Source organism: Salminus brasiliensis, chromosome 13 (assembly GCF_030463535.1).
Source record: "Salminus brasiliensis chromosome 13, fSalBra1.hap2, whole genome shotgun sequence".
Lineage (NCBI taxonomy): Eukaryota > Metazoa > Chordata > Actinopteri > Characiformes > Bryconidae > Salminus > Salminus brasiliensis.
Window position 1 is genome coordinate 6,054,434 of NC_132890.1, and position 19,979 is coordinate 6,074,412.

The 19,979-nt window shown below is 42.3% G+C and overlaps 1 protein-coding gene across 6 annotated transcripts in view; it reads right to left on the reverse strand.

Annotated features, from left to right (window-relative positions):
* Positions 1-209: 209 nt before the first annotated feature.
* The window catches only part of fgd4a (FYVE, RhoGEF and PH domain containing 4a), a 72,928-nt gene continuing 53,158 nt past the window's right edge, over positions 210-19,979 (reverse strand). For 5 of the 6 annotated variants that reach the window (XM_072695907.1, XM_072695909.1, XM_072695912.1 and 2 more), the window contains 14 exons: positions 15,933-16,284; positions 10,787-10,876; positions 10,448-10,593; positions 10,182-10,338; positions 9,072-9,210; positions 8,931-8,989; positions 8,658-8,804; positions 7,853-8,025; positions 7,179-7,209; positions 6,956-7,036; positions 6,694-6,819; positions 5,556-5,702; positions 4,180-4,320; positions 210-3,076 (listed from right to left, as the gene is read on the reverse strand). In XM_072695907.1, coding sequence (XP_072552008.1) covers positions 2,819-3,076; positions 4,180-4,320; positions 5,556-5,702; positions 6,694-6,819; positions 6,956-7,036; positions 7,179-7,209; positions 7,853-8,025; positions 8,658-8,804; positions 8,931-8,989; positions 9,072-9,210; positions 10,182-10,338; positions 10,448-10,593; positions 10,787-10,876; positions 15,933-16,284 — 2,047 coding nt within the window. In that variant the 3' untranslated portion in view covers positions 210-2,818. Of the gene's footprint in view, positions 3,077-4,179; positions 4,321-5,555; positions 5,703-6,693; positions 6,820-6,955; positions 7,037-7,178; positions 7,210-7,852; positions 8,026-8,657; positions 8,805-8,930; positions 8,990-9,071; positions 9,216-10,181; positions 10,339-10,447; positions 10,594-10,786; positions 10,877-15,932; positions 16,285-19,979 lie in introns of those variants that run through there. The other variant, XM_072695913.1, reaches the window with a different exon arrangement.

Here is a 19,979-nt window from a genome sequence, read left to right on the forward strand (position 1 = left end):
CTGCTTTTTCCCCCCTGATTGTTGCGCAGTGCTGAACTAAATAAATCTTAAAACAACAAAAAAGGTCAGTTCATGGAAATGTACCTTAGCATTTTTTCTGGAATCGGGACACTGCTGCTCTAAGCAGATAATAATAAAAGCATGCATTCTAACTCTTGGCTTTGAGGCTCTGACACACAGAAAAAACTAAAAGCAGACGAAGAGACACATCATCTTCTAGCTTTTATTTCTCTTACAAGGTACACTTTTTATAGAAGACAGTAAAGTGCGTTTTAGATTCGGGAAAGGGAGGAAATAAAGTCGGATGTAAAAAAATCAGGACTCTCCAGTAAACTCTTGAGCCAGCTTTTTTTTCCTTTTTTCTTCCCCCTTTCTAACCAATACTTAGGGAAAATCTGCTCAAATTGGAGGGCTACATTCAGACAGCGTGAACATCCCAGAACATGCGCTTGAGTCTGGCTACATAAGATCAAGTCTGCACGATTAGACCAGGGGTTTGTACTAGTTAAAAGGCTAAACCTCGATGCTTGTGTTGTGATAATAGCTGACCTGTCTACACATATCTTTAATAATAGGCAGTGGATCATCACAGTTGTGCAAAAACCTTGTATCTCCGTTTCACTTCGACATCATTTGAATCTGGCGGTTGTTTACATTGTCAGAATTTCATGATGAATGGGCCAATAGAAATGCTTCAAAATGAATTGAATTACATTGCCTTCTGTTGAGAATTAAGATGTTTGTTTCCTTCTCTGAAGAATCCCGGGTCATGCTGTTTGCCATCAGCAGCCGGAGTCAGAGGGAGCACAGTCAGCCTTTCTCTCCCCGGGCTGGGCTGATGGCACTTCCTCCCCACATAAGTCGTAGTGTGATGTTGGTCAGCACAGACATCTGTTAGCTGTTGTATTGGAGCTGGGGAGTCGTGCCTGGCTGCTTAGCGATGCTGCTTAGCGATGCTGCGTCAGCGGCAGTTTGAAAAGAGGCGTTGGCTGGCTTTATGTCCATGTGCTAGTATTCACCCTCTTAGTGTTGGGGCATTGCAAGAGGTAGGGGGAGTTCACATCAACAGGACAGGGGTAATTGGCTTTCCAGATTGGATAGAAAATGGAGTAAAAGTAAAAATAAATAATAAAAAAACAATAATAAATAAAGTTGTCAATTTAGAGATACAAGGTTTTGCATGAATACTCCTTTTTTTGCCCTAGGATTTGTCTATGCGTAACTACTTTTTTAAATTTAATTATTATTATCATTAATGTGACCATCTCTGGCACAGTATACCATTGACCATTTTTCTCAGAGTTCAGGGATGAGAACAGGACTGGAAAACAAAAAATGCAGAGTTAGACGGCCTGCAGCATAATGAAGCTGCCTCTGACGGGGTGCCATACTGAATACCGGGTTGTGAATGACAGAACAGCTTGACAGAGGGAGGCGAAATGGTATGAGAGCTTTCTTTGTGCTACTGCTTCTCAAAATCATGCACATCTTTTTCTCTTTTTTTATTATTATAAATTACTCTTAAATAATAAAATTAATTACAGTATTTCATAAAAACATTTACACGTCTCTTCCTGCTTATGGGCTTATTTGTCCTTGATTGTGCCGCCCACACAGGAAGTCTCGCTTAAGACACTCTTCAGTAGCGTAACACACACTTCCCCACTGGCCAACTCACCAGCATTCAACAACCAGATGTATGAACATGGCCTTCATATAGTAAGAAGGAAGCATGCTCTGTGCTTGTGGATGATAAATCACGTACATGTCTACAAGTATTGGCTTCAGTCTATGTTAAATATCCTCGATTAATGTCTCTATCTTCTCAATCTGGACAATATCCTGACTAGAGACCGGGATCTGGGAAGCGACGCCTTCACCCGATTGGGTAAAAATAAAATACAAAGCTTCTGACCATTCAGTGGACAGTCTATTTAGGTGTGATTTGTGCCTAGGCTTGGAAAGTAGGGATGTTTATCCAGCTTATGATGAATGTGAGAACTCGTCTTGTGGTATTTCAGCTGTCCTTAGCTTTGCTCTCATGGCACACTTAGTTTCAGACTCTGTAGATCCACAGCTGAGTGACATTTATATAGATATTTATATATGCTGGCTCTTAAATGTGACACCATGACGCAGTGTTTATTGCATGTAGAATTGAAACCAGACGTGATTTGCAGTCTCAGGTCCTGGGTAGAGCCGTGCTATCTCTTTTCTCAGAGTACTGAGGCAGCCTGAATTCAATTTCAAACTGGCCTTCAGCATTGTAGAGGAATCTGCATTCACTTCATATCTTTATAAAAGAGATACATATCCGGGCATACGAAATGGACTGGCTGCTCTTATATGGCATTATATATATATATATATATATATATATATATATATATATATATATATAATGCTTATACATTATACTGCACTATAGTAACATCAGGGCTTGCAGTACTTTTCTACTGCAGTGCCTGAGCATGAGAGCATGACGTGTTGAAAGGACTGTAAGTCATTGAGCCCAGGCAGCTGGCAACTGTCTAAGGGGACCAGTGAAGTTTCAAAGCACTTGTGGGCGCCATCGGTTTAGACCACCTTGTTTTATTAGGGAAAGCCTTGTTCTTGTTGCTTAGGAATATATTCAATCCAACATGGAGATACTCCGCCCTATCAACAGGTGGCGTCCATGCTCCTCATGAGGGCAGAGTCTGTATGATTTTTCTCAGGGCTTCTCAGGGCATCTTAGGAAAGGCCTCTCTGAGAGCGCGTGTCTCTGAAACCAGTTGTGGTCAAATTGGCAGCAGCTGCTCTGCTGGAGTCTCACCTCTCAGAGGCTCTCTGAGCTGTGTTCGTGACTGCCTTCCACCCCATGGGTCTCTGTAGGTGGCGGGCATTCGGGCACCTCACCCGTCACGGCCACCCGGATCACTTTGAGCCAGCGCTGCTTCTGCTCCTCGCTCTCTGCCGCAAAGCTATGCACGGATTTGGACTGCGACAGACGGAAGCTAGCTGGAGGGTCTGCTGGGCGAGCTGCGTCATCAACAGAGTACCCCAGCAACGGGATCGTGGACTGAGCCTTGACGTCCTGTGGAGAGAGGGGGAGACGAGACAAATGAGGGGCAGCCTAAAGTTTACAGTATCCTAATTAACGCTGTCATGCATTTTCTATTATTTAATTTAACTGTTATACTGTAAAATACTGTAAAACTGAGAAACATCTGAAAAATATGTTAGTGTTGAGTTTATATATTCTGAATCTATATTTTAGAAGCTACTACTGTGTATAAAACACACGTATTATTAATATGCTGAGTGATTCCAAACTTTTTAATAATAGCTTATATTTTATCACTGCTGCACGAAAACCTGTATCTCCGTTTTTGCTGTTTTAACATCATGTGATTCTGGCACTCGTTCTTTATACTGTGTGAAACTGTCATGGTTAATATGATATGTGTATCTCTCTTCACTTAAAGTGTCAGTATCAGTGTTGAAAATCAGCTGTGGTACCTGTAGTATTATCAGGCAGTTGTTCTTCAAAGATGCATGATGAATCAACCAATAAAAATGCTCAAAAATAAATCAATAAATAAATAACATTTTTGCATTAAAAGTTTTTTCCTCCTACTGTAAGGTTTCCATTTAGATTTTTCTTTTTAAATATGGCCCATTATAATGATGAATATATATTATAATAATATATATAATTATATTATAATTATATATATATAATTTTAAAAATATATAATTCCAGTTTTAGACTAGACACCAAAACATTGTTTTACATGGTTCTCATTATTTCAGGTATTTAATAAAACATATAATGTAGATTTCCCTTTACACTACTTTTAGTCACAATATCTACCTCAACGCTTTATCAGCCCTGTTTTTTACTTTGTATTTGTTTTATTATAAATTTCTTGATGTTTTACAGGTTGATGTACAGGTATAACTGTTTGTCGATGTGGAAACAAACCACAAATGAATAAGGAGGTGTTGCAGTAGGTATCAGACACACACAGAAAGTCACACATTTTACTATCCACAATTTATAGAATTGAGAACTGTGTTTATGTTTTTTATATAGAATATAAACTAAAAGGTCCAGCACCTCAAAGCACTCAGTGATGCAATGGGCAGGAGAGTGTGCAGAACAGCCTTTGTAGATGATGGAGGTAATGCACTCACCTGTGGTGCTCCATACAGGTAGAGCACTAAAGCTTCTTTCTGAGGGATGACACACCAGACTTTCTGCCAGGGCCTATTCTTCTCACAGTACTGCAGGAAGCCGCACATTATACTACTGCCTGAGAACTGTGCTGCCTCAATCTGAGGGGGAAAAAGAGAAAGAGCGGGTTAGATAAAAATACAGAATGTTTTGAAAGAGATGAAAGGCATGTTCTAACACGTACTCTGAGATAACAGAGAAACCCTGAACCGAAAGTGAAGTGGAGGGGAACCGAGAGCAGTACAGACAGTTTGGGGTGTGAGAATTTTAGTAATACACAAATTAACACTTTAGATGAGGGACAAAGCATTAATCCACTGTTATTCTGTAACATCTGTCGGATTTATCTTCTACTGAACCCATTTCCTAAAGTGACCAGAAACCAGAACGTTTTGTCTTTGGGACCCATGTGAAATTAAGGTGGGCTGTTACGCTTGGGAAGGCCCAACTGAGTCCCAGTAAAAACCTATGTACAAACCCACTTAAAGACCATGTTCCACCCATGTGATCCCACATAAGCAGCTCTCTGTCAGTCCCACAGGGCCTTCAGAACTGAGCTTTACTGTCCCTGACTTTTTAGGTTGAGTGTGCTCAAGGCACATCCATACAGGCAGAAAGGCAAATACAGCTTCAGCTCTTTCAGCAGAACGGTTCTCCATAATTAAATACTCATGTAGCTTTTAGATAGAATACCCCAATTTTAGAATCCTTTTATTGACTTTTAAGCACTTTAGTGTAGGGAATAACCTGAAACGGTACAAAGTCTAGTGACCTCAAATGGTACAAAGGTAAGAAGTAAAGTGTCAGAGCTAAAAACTGAAAAATATTTTAAAGGGTCTTTTAAGGGAGTACGTAATTAATTAATTAATTAACTTACAGCTGCTCTGTAGCAATAGAAGCACATTAAGCTTAAAAACTGATGCAAACATTTTACAATAAACAAAACCTGCACTCTCTACTGCAGCATTTGCACAACACTGCACGTTCAGACTGATCTCACAATGTCAAGAAAAAAGACAATTGAGAAAGAAACACAGCTAGACCATTCAAACTCTTAAAAGTGGAGCTCTGTCCCTTAGAGACATTGCAGATAAAGCGACCACCTACACCATTAAAAACTGGAGAAAACTGAGACGATCTGATACAGGAAGAGTCAACAGCTTGGCTTGGCTTGGTCATTGCTATGATAACAAGAAAAGCAGGCTTGGCTGGGCCATGCAGCTCTGCCAGTGGACTACTACCAACCAAAAAATGGGGGTGTTCTAAAACTTCTGACTGGTAGTGTGCACACCCACCCAGGTTGTGTTCGTTTCGTGATATTCATCCATACACTCACCTCCAGAATGCCTTTTTTCTTGCCTTCCTTCTCCTCGCTCTCTGAATGGCCAGTTAGGATGGAGTAGCAGTCTCGACACACCTTGTTCATCTTGTTCCCATCATATTCTAGAGAAGCCTTATTGTCTGAGCACTTCCAGCAGACCACCTGAGGAACAAACAGAAAAGAGTGCATCAGCCTCTCACTGGTTGTCCTTTCTTGGAGCACGTTTGGTAGGCACTGACCACTGCATACCGGGAACACCCCAAAAGACCTGCCTGATGTTTTTGAGATGTTTTGACCCAGTCATCTAGCCGTCACAATTTGTCCCTTGTCAAAGCGTCTTATGCTTGCCCATTTCGCCTCGCTCCCAACACATCGCCTTCAAGAGCTGACTGTTCACTTGCTACCTAATACATCCTCCTTAACAGGTGCCACTGTGACCAGATAATCAGTTCTTCACTTGTCTGCCTGGTTTTAATGTTATGGCTCATCAGTGTATATATTGTATGTAAGTAAGTTGTATGGTTTGTAGCATTCTGTGAGCAAACACCAAGACAAATTCCTAATACATAATAATATACACACTATATGGACAAAAGTATTCGGGCATTCGGTTCTATTTGGTCTCATTGCCACAGGTGTATAAAATCAAGCCCCTAGCCATGCAGTCTGTCTTTCCACACATTAGTGAGAGAATGGGAGGTTCTGAAGAGCTCACTGAACTCCAGCGTGGTTCTGTATGTAATAGGAGACACCGCTGCACCAACAACAAGTCAGCTAGTGAAATTTCCTCCCTCCTAGATCTTCCTCCATCAGCTGTGAGTGGTGTTATTATTGAACAGTGGAAGAGTTTAGGAGGAACAGCTCACAGAGAGCAGCTCAGTGTCCACCGAGTGTCTGTCAGATCACGTAAAGTTACAGAGCGGGGTCAGGGCCGAGTGCTGAGCTCAGAGCAGAGTGCAGAGAAGTCTCCAGACCTGCTGCTGTTAGAGCTGCAAAGGGGGACCGGCTCCATATTAATGCCAATGGGTTTAGAATGGGATGTCATAAAAGCTCCTGTAGATGTCATTTGTATGTGTCCCAATACTTTTGTCCATACAGTGTATCTGGTGTAATTCTAAGGGTTAACTCCTCCTCAATATGAGAATAAACTTACATAACCACAAGCTCGACAGTGATGTCTTCTGCGTGTGAGGGCGTTGAAGGGTTCTCTACACTTCATACACATGGTCACCTCATTATCCCGAATCCAGCGTGGGGCACGCTTCCCCAGCTCTGATATCTGAGAGTCAAACACACATGCACACACAGAATCAATCACCAGTAAGAGCTCAACCATTGTATCACTAATCAGGGCTAATGTGCGGCCAAGGAACCGGCTTTAATACAGATTTTCCTGTAGACACAGAAATACTCACCGATACTTCCTCTACCTCTTTAGATGCTGTTTTAAACGTCTCGTTCTTTTGGTGAAAGATCTCAATCGTTTCCTGGAATGCCTAAAAAAAGCATGCAATGCAGGGGGTCAGAGATGGACATCACATGTGATGCCAATGACAATAAAGTCTCCTTAAATAACTGAACCCTTAAATCTCGATTCTGAGACATTACAAATGGTGCAGAGCTCAGCTGCTCATTTACCTTTATCCAGCCCTCTTTATCTTGCTCAGAGCTGGAGAAAACACAGGAGAGAGACAAAGTTGGGGTCATTTTATGGAAATGATCTCTGCCTTACAAGAACCACTACTGGTTCCATAAAGAACCATGTTTAGAGAGCTCCGAATGGCTCAGCAGTCTAATGTGCTGCCACTTTGGCCCAGAGCTTTGTGAGCTTGAATCCCGAGGCTTTGTCATCAGCACCTGGAGTCTAAGAGAGCACACAATTGGTCGAGCTCTCTCTGGGGTGGCGCTCTCTCCCTTCATCACTCTAAAAGCGATGCTGGTCACTTGCACAGGCATCTGTGTATCAGCAGTGTGTTAGCTCGTGCGTTGGATCTGAGGACCCGGCGCTTTTGTCAGAGCGTGTTGGCTGCCCGGCAATTCTGAATTGGTGGAAGTTTGAAAAGAGGTCACATGTTTCAGAGGAGACGTGTTAAGTCATCACCCTCCTAGGGTGTCGGGAGCATTGCTAGTGCTAGGGGGTGCTATGTATGAGAAGTTTCCCCACACTCACCGATCTCTATTACAAAGTTCTTTATGGAACCAATAGTGCTTCTTCTATGGCGTCGCTCAAAGAACCATTTAAAGCACTGTTATTTTTAAAGAGTGTGTAGTTAGATGGTAGTAACTTAAACAATGCTAAAAGTGAGCCTAACCTGGCCTGCAGCTCCAGCGTGCGCTCCTTGCCGGACACCTGGAATGTATGAGGGTAATCCTCATTATACGTCTCCGTCACCTTCATGCCATCTATGCCGATTCGTGTGCGGACTGTGAACTTCTGTCCCACCAGGCTGAACTTGGGAACGCAGTACAGCAGCATGTTGTTAAACTGGGAACAACAAAAAAGAGATTCATATCAGTCTTAAAAATTCACAAAAAAAATTCACAAAAAAAACAAAAAAACAAACTCATCTGCATCTACATCTTTCTTTCTTTCTGAGAGCCTCAGAATGTATGGGGCCTTTATACCCCTCTAGCCCACGCCTGGCATTAGGTAGCCAAAAGGTGTATGTGTATATGTGCTCCTGAGAGTCCTATTCTAGCGGCAGTACTTCTCTACAGGCACTAGTCAAGCTGTGTGTGTGTGCATTTGCACATCTGTGACAGCAATGGGTGCAGCCTAAAGTAGCAAAATGCATTCAATAGAAGAGGTGTCCAGTTCCAAACCTTAGTTACCACAGCCCAAATATTCTAGATGCACATTTTAATGAGTTGAATGAGTTTATAGGAACATCACTAGCATCTACTTCATGAATTTATCATTGGTGGGATGTTTGGTCTGGTAGGATCCATAATAAAACACATAGAAGCTACAGAAACACCAGTTAATAAAGCTTCACACTGCTGATATTACTATTTATTGCTATTTAACTAATAGCTAACCCACTCTCGTATCACTGGAGTCTAAATGTTACACAGATTCCTGGTGTAGAAAACCATAAAAGAGATCCTTAAGCTCACCAGAAAGAGATATCTGTCCATGGCTGAAGTGTTCCTGGCTGCCAGTTTCAGAATGTGGCCCTCCTTGATGAACTCATTGGAGGCATTCACAATATCCTCTTCTTCCCCCAGCATCTCATAGATCTCCAGCAATTTCTTCAAGTTCTCCTGTGAGAAACAACGCAGGTATGAAGGGTGATCACAGCAGTCAGGCAGAGAGATGTACTTTATCATGGGTTCATGATATTAGTTAGTTAGCTGAGAGAGAGTGAGTGAGTGAGTGAGTGCACTTACAGATTTGCGAATGGCGGTGTTGGAATGGGTGGCTGCCATGGCAATAATTTCCAAAGACTCTAAAAGAAATAATGAGGATATGTCATTTCACTGTTGATGTTTCTTTTCAACAGTTTGGACTGTCTCCTGAGGAGGACTCACTTTCTGCGTCTCTGCGGTCCATGTGGTCCTGAGGGAGCTTCTTCAGGTAGTCTTTGAGGAGCATCTCGTATCTAGGCACTCTCTGCACAGGCTCCAGCATGTGGTGCTGCAGGGTCAGACTCCCACAGACCTCCTGCTTCTGAACTCAGGACACAACGGGACGAGAGGAAACCATGAACACCTGACTAGTGACCCGTGTTCACCAGCAGCATTCGGGTTTATACAACTTGCTGGTGAGCAAGTGTGACAGGTACGTTATATTCAGTTTAAAATGAAAATATAGTTATAGAGTATAATACAATTACTTTTCTTTTGAAGATGTAATTGAGTAAAAATATAAGTATTCAAATGGAATTATTTTGATTAAAGTAAAATAAAGATTAAAGTAAAATCTTGCATAATGTTGTTCAATCCTTTCAAGCCTGAACCATGAAATGATAGCTAAAGAAATCTCATTATTTAAAACTGGAGTGCTAATTCGACCTTCTGACCAATTGAAAAAAATAATAACTTTGCATGTAAGACTTTTATTTTGTATAATATTTGATACAGGCAGAATTTATCAATTACAGCAGGTTTTAAAACATTCTAAAACATATAGAATACAACATTTTTAAAGCCCATTTACTCTGAGATGCCTTTAAAATTTTACTTAAGTAATTTCATACTTAGAAATTTGTATGGATTATTTCTGGGGCATGCAGGGGCAAGCATAATAATCCATCAAGAAGCAGAAAATATGCATCAGATTTCTTTTTATGTAATTATATATTAATTACATATATATATTATTTAATTTGGTTAATATATATATATATGTGTGTGTGTATCACATTCTAAAAAAGGATATGCATAAAAAATGAATAAATATTAAACACTTGGCTTTAATAACTGAATATTCAATAAATTACTTTAATTACTTTTAGTATTTAACAGTTCTGGGTGGTAATCAGGTGTGGATCACTGTGTGTGGTGAGCTATAGCACAGCCAAAGATCTTGCATGTGTAAACACACTTCACCAATAAAGCCTAATTTCCACAATCAGTTGCCTATGTTATATCTTCCATATTTAATACTGACTTCATCAAACACCACTGCAACCGACTCACCTGTATCTCCTGAATGGTGGCTTTGAACTGAGGTGAGCGATCCGTCCACTGTTTCAGCAGCTCCATGGCTTTATCGAAGTTCCTCACATACTCTGCATACATCTTCAGAAAAGGGGTGAGCTTCTGTAGGATGTCGCCAATGCGAGGTGTCGACTCCCTGAGAAGATCGGTACAAGACACTGTTGAACCACAATGCAGGACGTTCAGCAATTTAACGAATTACTTCTCAGCTAAAAGGAAAAGCTAAGCTAAGCTGGATTCCTTACCATTCTCCCATGCGCTTCTCCAGGTCTGGTAGGAGGAACTGGCTGTGAAAGGCATTGATGGAGGAGATATTCGAGAAGATGTTCTTCACCACATCCACAGGGAACGTGCCTTTTCCTGCCTCCTCCATCAGCTTGGCGCAGAACACCTGCACACCAAGGCCAAGGAAGGAGGGGGGGGGGGGGGGGTTTGTATACATGTGAGACATTTACCGACCTTGGAAGGTAATTTTAGTAGTTGTCCATATTTTAAGGTTACCCAAGAAGCCCATTTGTATCCTCCTCTAACAAATAGCTACATAGTGATTGCGTAAAAGCAGACGAACCTAAAACAACTCTTACCTGGTCTAACAAGTTGAGTCGGGCGACATAGGCCTTCTCGGTCTGCAGGAGCTCACTGGCGATCTTGTAAAGCTTCTGCTCATTGGTTTCCTGAACAGCAAAAAATAATCAGGACTTAGACCCATAGGATACTCCTTATTATGCTCCTACAAAAGACATCTGCGGCAGGTAGGTTGTATGAGATAAGACTGGCAATACTGCAACAGTCAACATGGAGGGAAATCCAGCTGGCACTTCAGATTACATGTAGCTTGCAGGTTATGTTACATTTTTATGGAAGGATTTGTACAAAACATTGAGGTGTAGTACATTGGAACTGCACCTACAACAATATTCCCCCACCCCATCCACTGTGTTCTGTCTAGTCTCTAACCTGTGCTTAGTGGTTGTATAGTCTAATGTATAGAGTTCTATAGTCTGGTGTACAGTGTTTTGTTATTTGTTGTATTTAATATTATTATTATCATCTGGATTATCTGCTGCTGTCTCATGTGGAATGTTGCACCTGGAAACTGTCCTGGGAACTAAAGACATGACCTTGCCTAGTATGATATATGACTAGCCAAGCTTTCTATAGCCATTCCCCCAACCTCTGTTGACCAGAGGAGGCAGGGTTCCCCTTTTTGAGTCTTGGTTCCTGTCCGGGGTTTTTCCTGCCACTGATGCCTATGTCTCACTCACTAGTGGTCTGAGCACAGCCTTAAATAAATGCTTGTAAACCCCTTACACCCCTGTTCCCCCCACACACACACACACACACACACTTACTGGGTACTGAGTGTACAGCTGTGAGTAGTATGTACGTGTTGGTAACCACCAGGCTTTATTTCAGTGGATCTTACATCCTATATACTCACACTCACACACACTCACACTCACATGCACACACATACAGGCCCATTGTGCCAGTAGAGGCCTGTAAAGGGAAATTCCTGCAGCAGAAAGACAAAGCACAGTGGTGCTCTGAGTGTCAGCACTTTAAGCATCCCATCTCAAGCCATCACCAGAGACACACAGCATGACCTTTAACCTCTCCCCCAGATCCCTACATACAGTAGAACACACACACACACACACACACACACACACACACACACACACACACACACACACATGCAGTCTACTCAGCTTCCAAAATCATGCGTCCACCTTTTGGCACAAGGGTGATTTACTGTCAATGTACTGGCATGAGGAGGCCTGAGTGGTCAGGAAATGAGAGGGTGGGAGAGGGGAAATGAGTAAAGACAATAAAGGAGGGACTCGTGTTGATAGAAATAGACAGAAAAGTAGATACAGAGAAAAAAAAGGGTAATAAACCGATAATGATTTACATTTACAGCATTTGGCTCAGGATCTTATCCAGAGTGGCTTACACTTCAATCCTGTTACACAGGCTGAAGAATGTAGTGCTTGGAGGCTTGTCCAAAGATTCATATTAATTCTATTATTCATTTACTGACCTCCCCATTTAACCATCCTTGGCAGTGGATTATAATAGCAAGTGCTTCTCTAACCTTTAGGCCACATTTGCCCCTCAAAAAAGTGCAGATCCTTGATTAATGTGTATTGTAGTCATACATTTATTGAACCCAATCATCACATTCTGAAGCCTTACTGCTCAGGCAACAGGTACGATATACAGGATACACTCTAATGGGTGTAGAGTGGTGTGCTTGCCTGGCTGGGGAATCAAACCCAGTCTACCACAGCAAAGGCAGTGTTGTTATACACGTATTAATAATATGCATATGTAATATGGATTTATGTTTGTTTAGGGAAATAAAATGAGCTTTAGGACAGGTATATCAAAAAACTTGTATCTCCAAAATGGCAATTTCACAGACAGAAAAGACGTCAAGTCAACTCATTTTGGTGCATTTCTATTGGTCCATTCATCATGACAGTGCTGCCACTGCCAGCTGTGACAGCGACGATATACACTATATGGACAAAGAATTGGGACATCTACACATTATTCCTACAGGAGCTTTTATGACATCCCATTCTAAACCCATAGGCATTAATATGGAGCTGGTCCCTCTTTGCTCTCCGCTCTAACAGCAGCAGCAGGTCTGGAGCTCTGCTGCAGTTATTGAGTCAGTTGGAGGCTTTTCTGCACTCTGCTCTGAGCTCAGCACTCGGCCCTGACCCCGCTCTGTAACTTTACGTGGTCTGACAGACACTCGGTGGACACTGAGCTGCTCTCTGTGAGCTGTTCCTCCTAAACTCTTCCACTGTTCAATAATAACACCACTCACAGCTGATGGAGGAAGATCTAGGAGGGAGGAAATTTCACCAGCTGACTTGTTGTTGTTGGTGCAGCGGTATCTCCTATTACATACAGAACCACGCTGGAGTTCAGTGAGCTCTTCAGAATCACCCGTTCTTTCACTAACGTGGGTAAAGACTGCATGGCTATGGGCTTGACTGCTCTTGATTGTTTTTCTGCAGCCGTGGTCTAAGCTTGAAGAAGATCTTTATACGCTTCTGCTGTAGGCCTGCTAATCCTGCAACACTCCATCCCCCCAGTGCTAAACAAAAATCTAAATTAATGAAGTTCTCAGCAGGAGCTCTGCACATCAAACATTGAGATGACCTCCACACAACTCTCGATCCCGCTGTTCGGCCAAATCACATTCATTAGCTAAGGTGCCAACTTCCAGAGCTGAGGCATGTGTGCCATGCTAATTTGAGACAGCAGTTCTGAGCTTCCTCTTCTTTCTTACAGTGAAATGATCGGTTTGATGGCTACATATATTGCATATGTAACGTATTACCAGTCTTTTTATTTGCACGGTTCCAAAAGGTTCTTAAAAATTAGAACAAAAACAATTCTTCTACACCAATCAAACCATAACATTAAACCCACCGACCAGGTGTAGTAAATAACTTGTCAAGGGGTGTATATATTAGGCAGCAAGTGAACAGTCCTCCCAAAAGTGCTCCAAGGAAGGACAACTGGTGGAACAGCGACAGGGTCATAGACACCCAAGGTTCACTGATGCTCATTAAGACCCCACCTCACAACTTATGGGATTTACATGGGTGGAATGTGGGCTTTGGTGAGTTCCACATGGGCATGGCCTCTGAGTGGGTTTGAACATGCGTTGTTACTGGGACCCAGTCGGGCTTCCCAAATGGGCCCCATTGTTACAGCCCACCTTAATCTCACCTGGATTCTATCTAGGCCCCATGTGCATTATACAACTTGAATGGGGCCCATATTTAACTCCTCCTGGTCCCATCACTGACCCTGGTGGGCATCCATACATGGGGCCAAGGTAGCCTGTGGTCAAAGCTTTCTGGCTCCCAGTTGGTTCCCAGTTGGGTTAACCACACATGGGCACATGGGTTATATGGGGCATGGTCATCCCAAGCATTTGTACCTTTCTTCGCATTACTTCAAAGTATAATCTAGTTATGGCTGCCAATCATGCAGTGAAACACATGAACCTTATGTGAACTTCCTCATTCAGGGTCCTGGAAATAACTGCAGTATAGCTTTACTAGTTATTTTAGCTTTAGTCAGCTCTCTTAGAGGTTAATATTAATATCCCATTAGGTGATTAAGGCCTCTTTGGTGGTAATCTTCTTCATTTAGGGTGCTGGAAAGGACTATGCATTATTCTTAATGTGTCTGTTATTCTACTGTATATATTATTCAGTGCTCATGTGTTGTAATGCTGTTGATATTTTGCTTTTATTTACTGTATGTAAAGCACTTTAAATTGCTTTGAGCCATGCTTTGTCCCCAGAGAGGAAAACGAGCTGCTCTTAAGAAAGAGATGACTGAGGGTTTCTGACTGAGGCTCTACAGTTATCACAGGCACAGCACATAGCTGCTGTGGGCAGGAGGTGTCAAATATCTGTTTGCCCCGACCAAAGGCTAAAATGATTTTAATACACTGTGGTCTCCAGCAAACGAGCCAAGCCAATGGTAATTTTTACAACCTGAAAAAGGCAAAAAATAAATAGAACAAATAAACCATAGGACCAGAAGCCAAAGGGGACAATCCGGCAAGTTAAACAAGCTATATCTGACAGTGCTAAATAAAAACTCCCTCAAAGCTGGAGGAAGAAACCCTGGGAGGAAACCAAGACAACTAAGGGCTGACCCATCTTCCTCTGGTCAAACCACAAACCACAAATAACTAATAAACGGTATAAAGTCACCTTAACAGCACTTAAGTCCAATGTTGTGCTCAAGTGTTCTAATATAATCACTGATATGCTTAGTAATAATAATATATCATATTAATTATATATTATAATTATAATTATTATATTATTAATATTAATAACAGTTAGTAATAGTTAGAATATCAATAGTTAATAGAAGATTTATAGTTAGACTCCTAAACTAAAGCTCCAGCCTACTCTGTAAAAATAAAGTAGGTCTGAGCTGTAAGAGCTTCAGTTAAGCAGATGCTGGCAATGGTGGGCAGGCAACCAGTGAACTGGTGAACCTGAAAATGAACCTAGAGACCCTGAGACATCCCCCCATACACAGACGTACACTATATGTCTAGATGCTCACACACAGCTTGTCTAGTCACTGTTAAGAAAAGCTGCCAATAGAATAGGACTCTCTGAAGCAGATGAGCATGAACCTATTGGCACCATGCTGCCTAATGCCAGGTGTGGGCTAGAGGGGTATAAAGCCCCCCAGCAACAGCTGTGTAGCAGTGGAAGAATGCACATGAGTCCCAATACTTTTGTCCATATAGTGCACATGCTATAGTAAAAATAGATAAATACAGTCGGGCAACGAAAAGAATTAGTTCTGCTTCTAAAATCTGATTGGCTGAGCCTTGTTTGAAACTATTAACTACCGCACATCAGCAGCCAGGTCTCAAAATACCAATGTTAGACTGGTACGTCCACCTCCACAGTTACCTGTTACACTGTTTGACAGAAAAGCTATTATTAATGCTATTAATATCAATAATAATAAATAAATGCTCTTTAATAAAAGCAATAAGCCGCTCAAGCTTGTGTCTCACACTGACTTCATCAGGCCTCATGCCGTGCCTCGCCACAGTTCAGGCTTATTGATCTGATGCCCTTTGATAACCCACGTACTGTATAATTGCTGACACAAAGATGTAAGACACCCACACACACACACACACACACACACACTCACCTTGTGTTCCATGCTCTTATCTTCCCTGCTGGCCTCATTCTCAGTCTCCTCTCTCCTGGCCTCGTTCTCTTTCTCGGTCGTCTCGTGCAGACTGTGAGACAGATCTAGGTCCCCGTCCACACTCTGCTCCCCCAAATCTCCGTTCAGTAGCGGCTGGTCTTCTGTGCTCTGTTTGCTGTCCCTGTCCATCTGGGCTAGCACCCCGTTCGCAGAGTGTCCGTCAGCATGGTCGGGGCTGACCACGCTGGAGTCAGGAGGCTGATCTTTAGGCTCCGGTTGCTTCTGATCGCTCTTGTGCACCGGGCTGCACTTAGGAGTTTTGACGGGCTGCTTTAGAGGTGAACCCTCCCTCCTGCTCACGCGAGAGAGCGAGAGAGAGAGAGAGAGAGAGAGAGAGGGGGAGAGAGAGAGAGGGAGAGAGAAGGCAGGTCAGACTAGAGATATGTCTTTCAGCCAATCAGTAAAAAGCTTCTGCTCAGGAAGAACAACTGCTGCTGTACCGTTAACTGCCTGGAGAATGAAAGAGCTAGCAGACGAGAGAGAGCAAGCAGGACAGAGAGAGAGAGAGAGAGAGAGAGAGAGAGGGAGAGAGCTAGCGAGAGCAAGTGAGAACATGTGAGTGTGTCAGAGTTAAAAATACAACCACTGGCAATGCACAAACTTCCTCTATCATGTGGGGCAGCACAGTGTGTGTATGTGTGCTCATGCGCATGTGTATGTGTGTGTGTGTGTGTGTGTGTGTGTGTGTGTGTCTATTAGCGAAGGACGTGGGAGCACGCAGGTCAGGGGAGGGCTGGAGGAAAAGAGGGGAGGAGGAGGATGGGAGGAACACGTAGAGGAAGATAGGAGAGGTAGGAGAGCCACGGCTGCACCATGTCCCCAGAGATACCCTGCTGGCCTACTTCAGGCTTCGCACACACACACATACATACATACACACACACACCTACACACAGTAAGACATCTCTCACATCCACTGTCTAATGGGCAGAGAAGTGACCCCTAGACAGACTGAGAAAACCAAATGAGGTTTAACATCATGTTTTGCTGAAGAGCATAAAATGACTAGCAGATTCAGCAGATCCAGCAGATCACTTTGTAGGTCTATAATTACAGATTGTATCCATCTGTTTCTCTACATACTCTGTTAGTTAGCCTCATTTCACCCTGTTTGTTCTTCAGTGGTCAGGACCCCACAGGACTGACCACCACTGAGCAGGTAGTTTTTGGATAGTGGGTCATTCTCAGCACTGCAGTGACACTGACTGACATGGTGGTGGTGAGTGTGCTAGTAGTGTGTGTTGTGCTGGTGGTATGAGTGGATCAGGTACAGCGGTGCTGCTGGAGTGCTTAAACACCTCAGCATCACTGCTGGACTGAGAACCGTCCTCCAACCAGAAATATCCTTTCAGTATCCTGTGGGCAGCAGCGTCCTCTGAGCACTGATGAAGGACTAGAGGATGACCAGCACAAACAAGCTGTGCAGCAACAGATCAGAGAGCTCCTGTCTCTGACTTTACACCTACAAGGTGGATCAGCTAGGTAGGAGTGACTCCAATGAAAACCATGTCCATCTCCATTTTGTCTGTTTTTAGTTTTCTCACTGTAGCTGCTCTGTACACTGTGTAAATAATTTGGATGAATGGACCAATAGCTCTAAATGACTTGGAATAAACTCTTACTTTACAATAACTTCCAATCAATGTTTTTCACTGGACAGCTATGATATATTATAATATTATATTATATTTATTACATTGTTGGTTATAAAATACTTGACATATAATGAAAAAACATCTAAATATATACTCCTGTCTATTTGATCTAGTTTAAATCTGGATAGTTTATGTTATGATTGTACATAAAACTAAAAATAGAAGGTATATACTGTCATGCAAAAACCTAATTTCTCAAAAATGGAAACTTTATAGGTGATATGACATCTTAAATTTTAGTGGAAATCACTTTAAAGAAGTTCTAACGGAGCATTTATGAAATACAGTGCTAAAATGGTAACTTCAAAACTTTACATTAATCTTTTATGTAATTGTATTTAATTCCAGGTCATTTTAGATGATTCCTATTGGTCTATTCATTAAATATGACTTTACAATGTGCAGGGCAGCTGTTTTAATCAAATGATGTGCTAAAATAAAGAGATTTCTGTTTGGACAGTGGTGATATGTAAATACTTGTGTTATAACATGTGATATAAGTCTAATCTAACAAAACCCCTTCACAATAAAAACACTTCACAAAGAAAGACTATTGTATCGGCTCTGGCATTGTATGCTTTTTGTCTGTTTTTTGTACAAAAGAAATGTATGCAACACACACACACACACACACATACGCACACACATCCTGCAGCTGCTTCCCACTATGTGGCCCACCTGCCCCACACGACACAGCCCTTTCCTGTACAGCACACTGAGTACAGGCTGGGCTGTAAGACCTCAGGATGGTGCAGAGCAGTGCAGTGCAGTACAGCTACTAACACACATAGCTCTATGTGCCCTAATCTGAGTCACACAGCCAGAGTCACCTACATCATTTGTGACTAATACTCTGAGACACACATAAACCGTGGTACAGGACAAGACTGAAGTTTATACTGTATATGTAATAACAGAAGCAAATATACAGTCATGGGATAAAATTAGGACACCACATTAAACATTTGCCTGTCTAACAGAATTAAACATATGGACATTTGATGGACATTTGTCTGAAGGCTTTGCTCCTGCACACCTCCCATGAAAATCACACTTCTGTAGTCTCTGTCTGATGGTAGATTCTGTACTTTGACATTAACTGCGGTGAGAGCAACCTGATGATGACCTTTTAGGTCTGTTTTAGGCCTGTTTACGCAGCTTGTGGTCTGCTACTGGGCTGAACTTGCTGGGATGGCCTGATCTGGCTATGTTGCCATTTTGTTTAGCGGACACCGGAGCGGCTGATTTCGAAGCTGTTCTGAGATCTTTCTTTTCTACAACCTTTTGGGTCTCTTTGGAGCTCCTTGGATCTGGTCATGGTGGCGATCTTCACCACTCACTTCAACAGTCAAGAGCAAACCAAACTAAATGTCTGAGGTCTAAATGTCTAAATGTCATAAGATGAAAAAATATCTGTTGTCCACTGCTAGCCTCGAAACCATGCTGTCACAAACTACCCCAAGGTCCTCCACAGGAACTCTTGAGGCTAGTGACACAACAAAGAACCTACTCCTACACAAAACTGTAAGTAAAAAGTCATCAGACCTGCAAGACAAACAGGATGTACGTATGTGTGTGTGTGTGTGTCTGTGTGTGTATTTATAGTGTAGATATCAGGACCTGTAGCCCTTTTGTGGGTGGCAGATGATTCCATGAGGCCTAGCTGAATCAGACTCCACTGCATAGAGTTGAGGTAACTATGGGAAGATTTTATAGTAAGTAGAAATAAGCAGCGTGATTAACTGTGAATTAGAAACGGCTGACTGCACAAGGTGCTAATAATTTGGTTAAAAGGAAGCAGCAAGGCAGTTTTGAGGTAGCCTTGCTAGAGAGTGGCTAGCTTTAAATCAGCCTTGCTAGAGAGTGGCTAGCTTTAAATCAGCCTCCATAGATCACATTAATGGGCCTTACAGATGTCCTTGGACCACTTTTGATAGGTCCTGACCACTGCATACTAGAAAACCCCCACAAAACCTGCCTGATGTTTTGACCCAGATGTTCTGACCCAGTCATCTAGCCATCACAATTTGGTTCTTGTCAAACTGACTCAAAAAAATGCTTGCTCATGTTTCCTGAATGTAACACCAACATCACCTTCAAGAACTGACTGTTCACTTTCTGCCTAATATGTAGATCCCGCCTCTTGACAGATGCCCCTGTAGATGAAGATCGTCAATGTTTTCGCTTCAGCTATCAGTGGTATTAATGGTATGGCACACTGCATCCGTTTTCAAAATATGATAAGACTTAGCTTATAGCTTATTTGCAGCAAAAACAACTGAACTTTAAAACATGTAAACCTGGGCGAGGGGCACTCTCCATTAATCAAGCA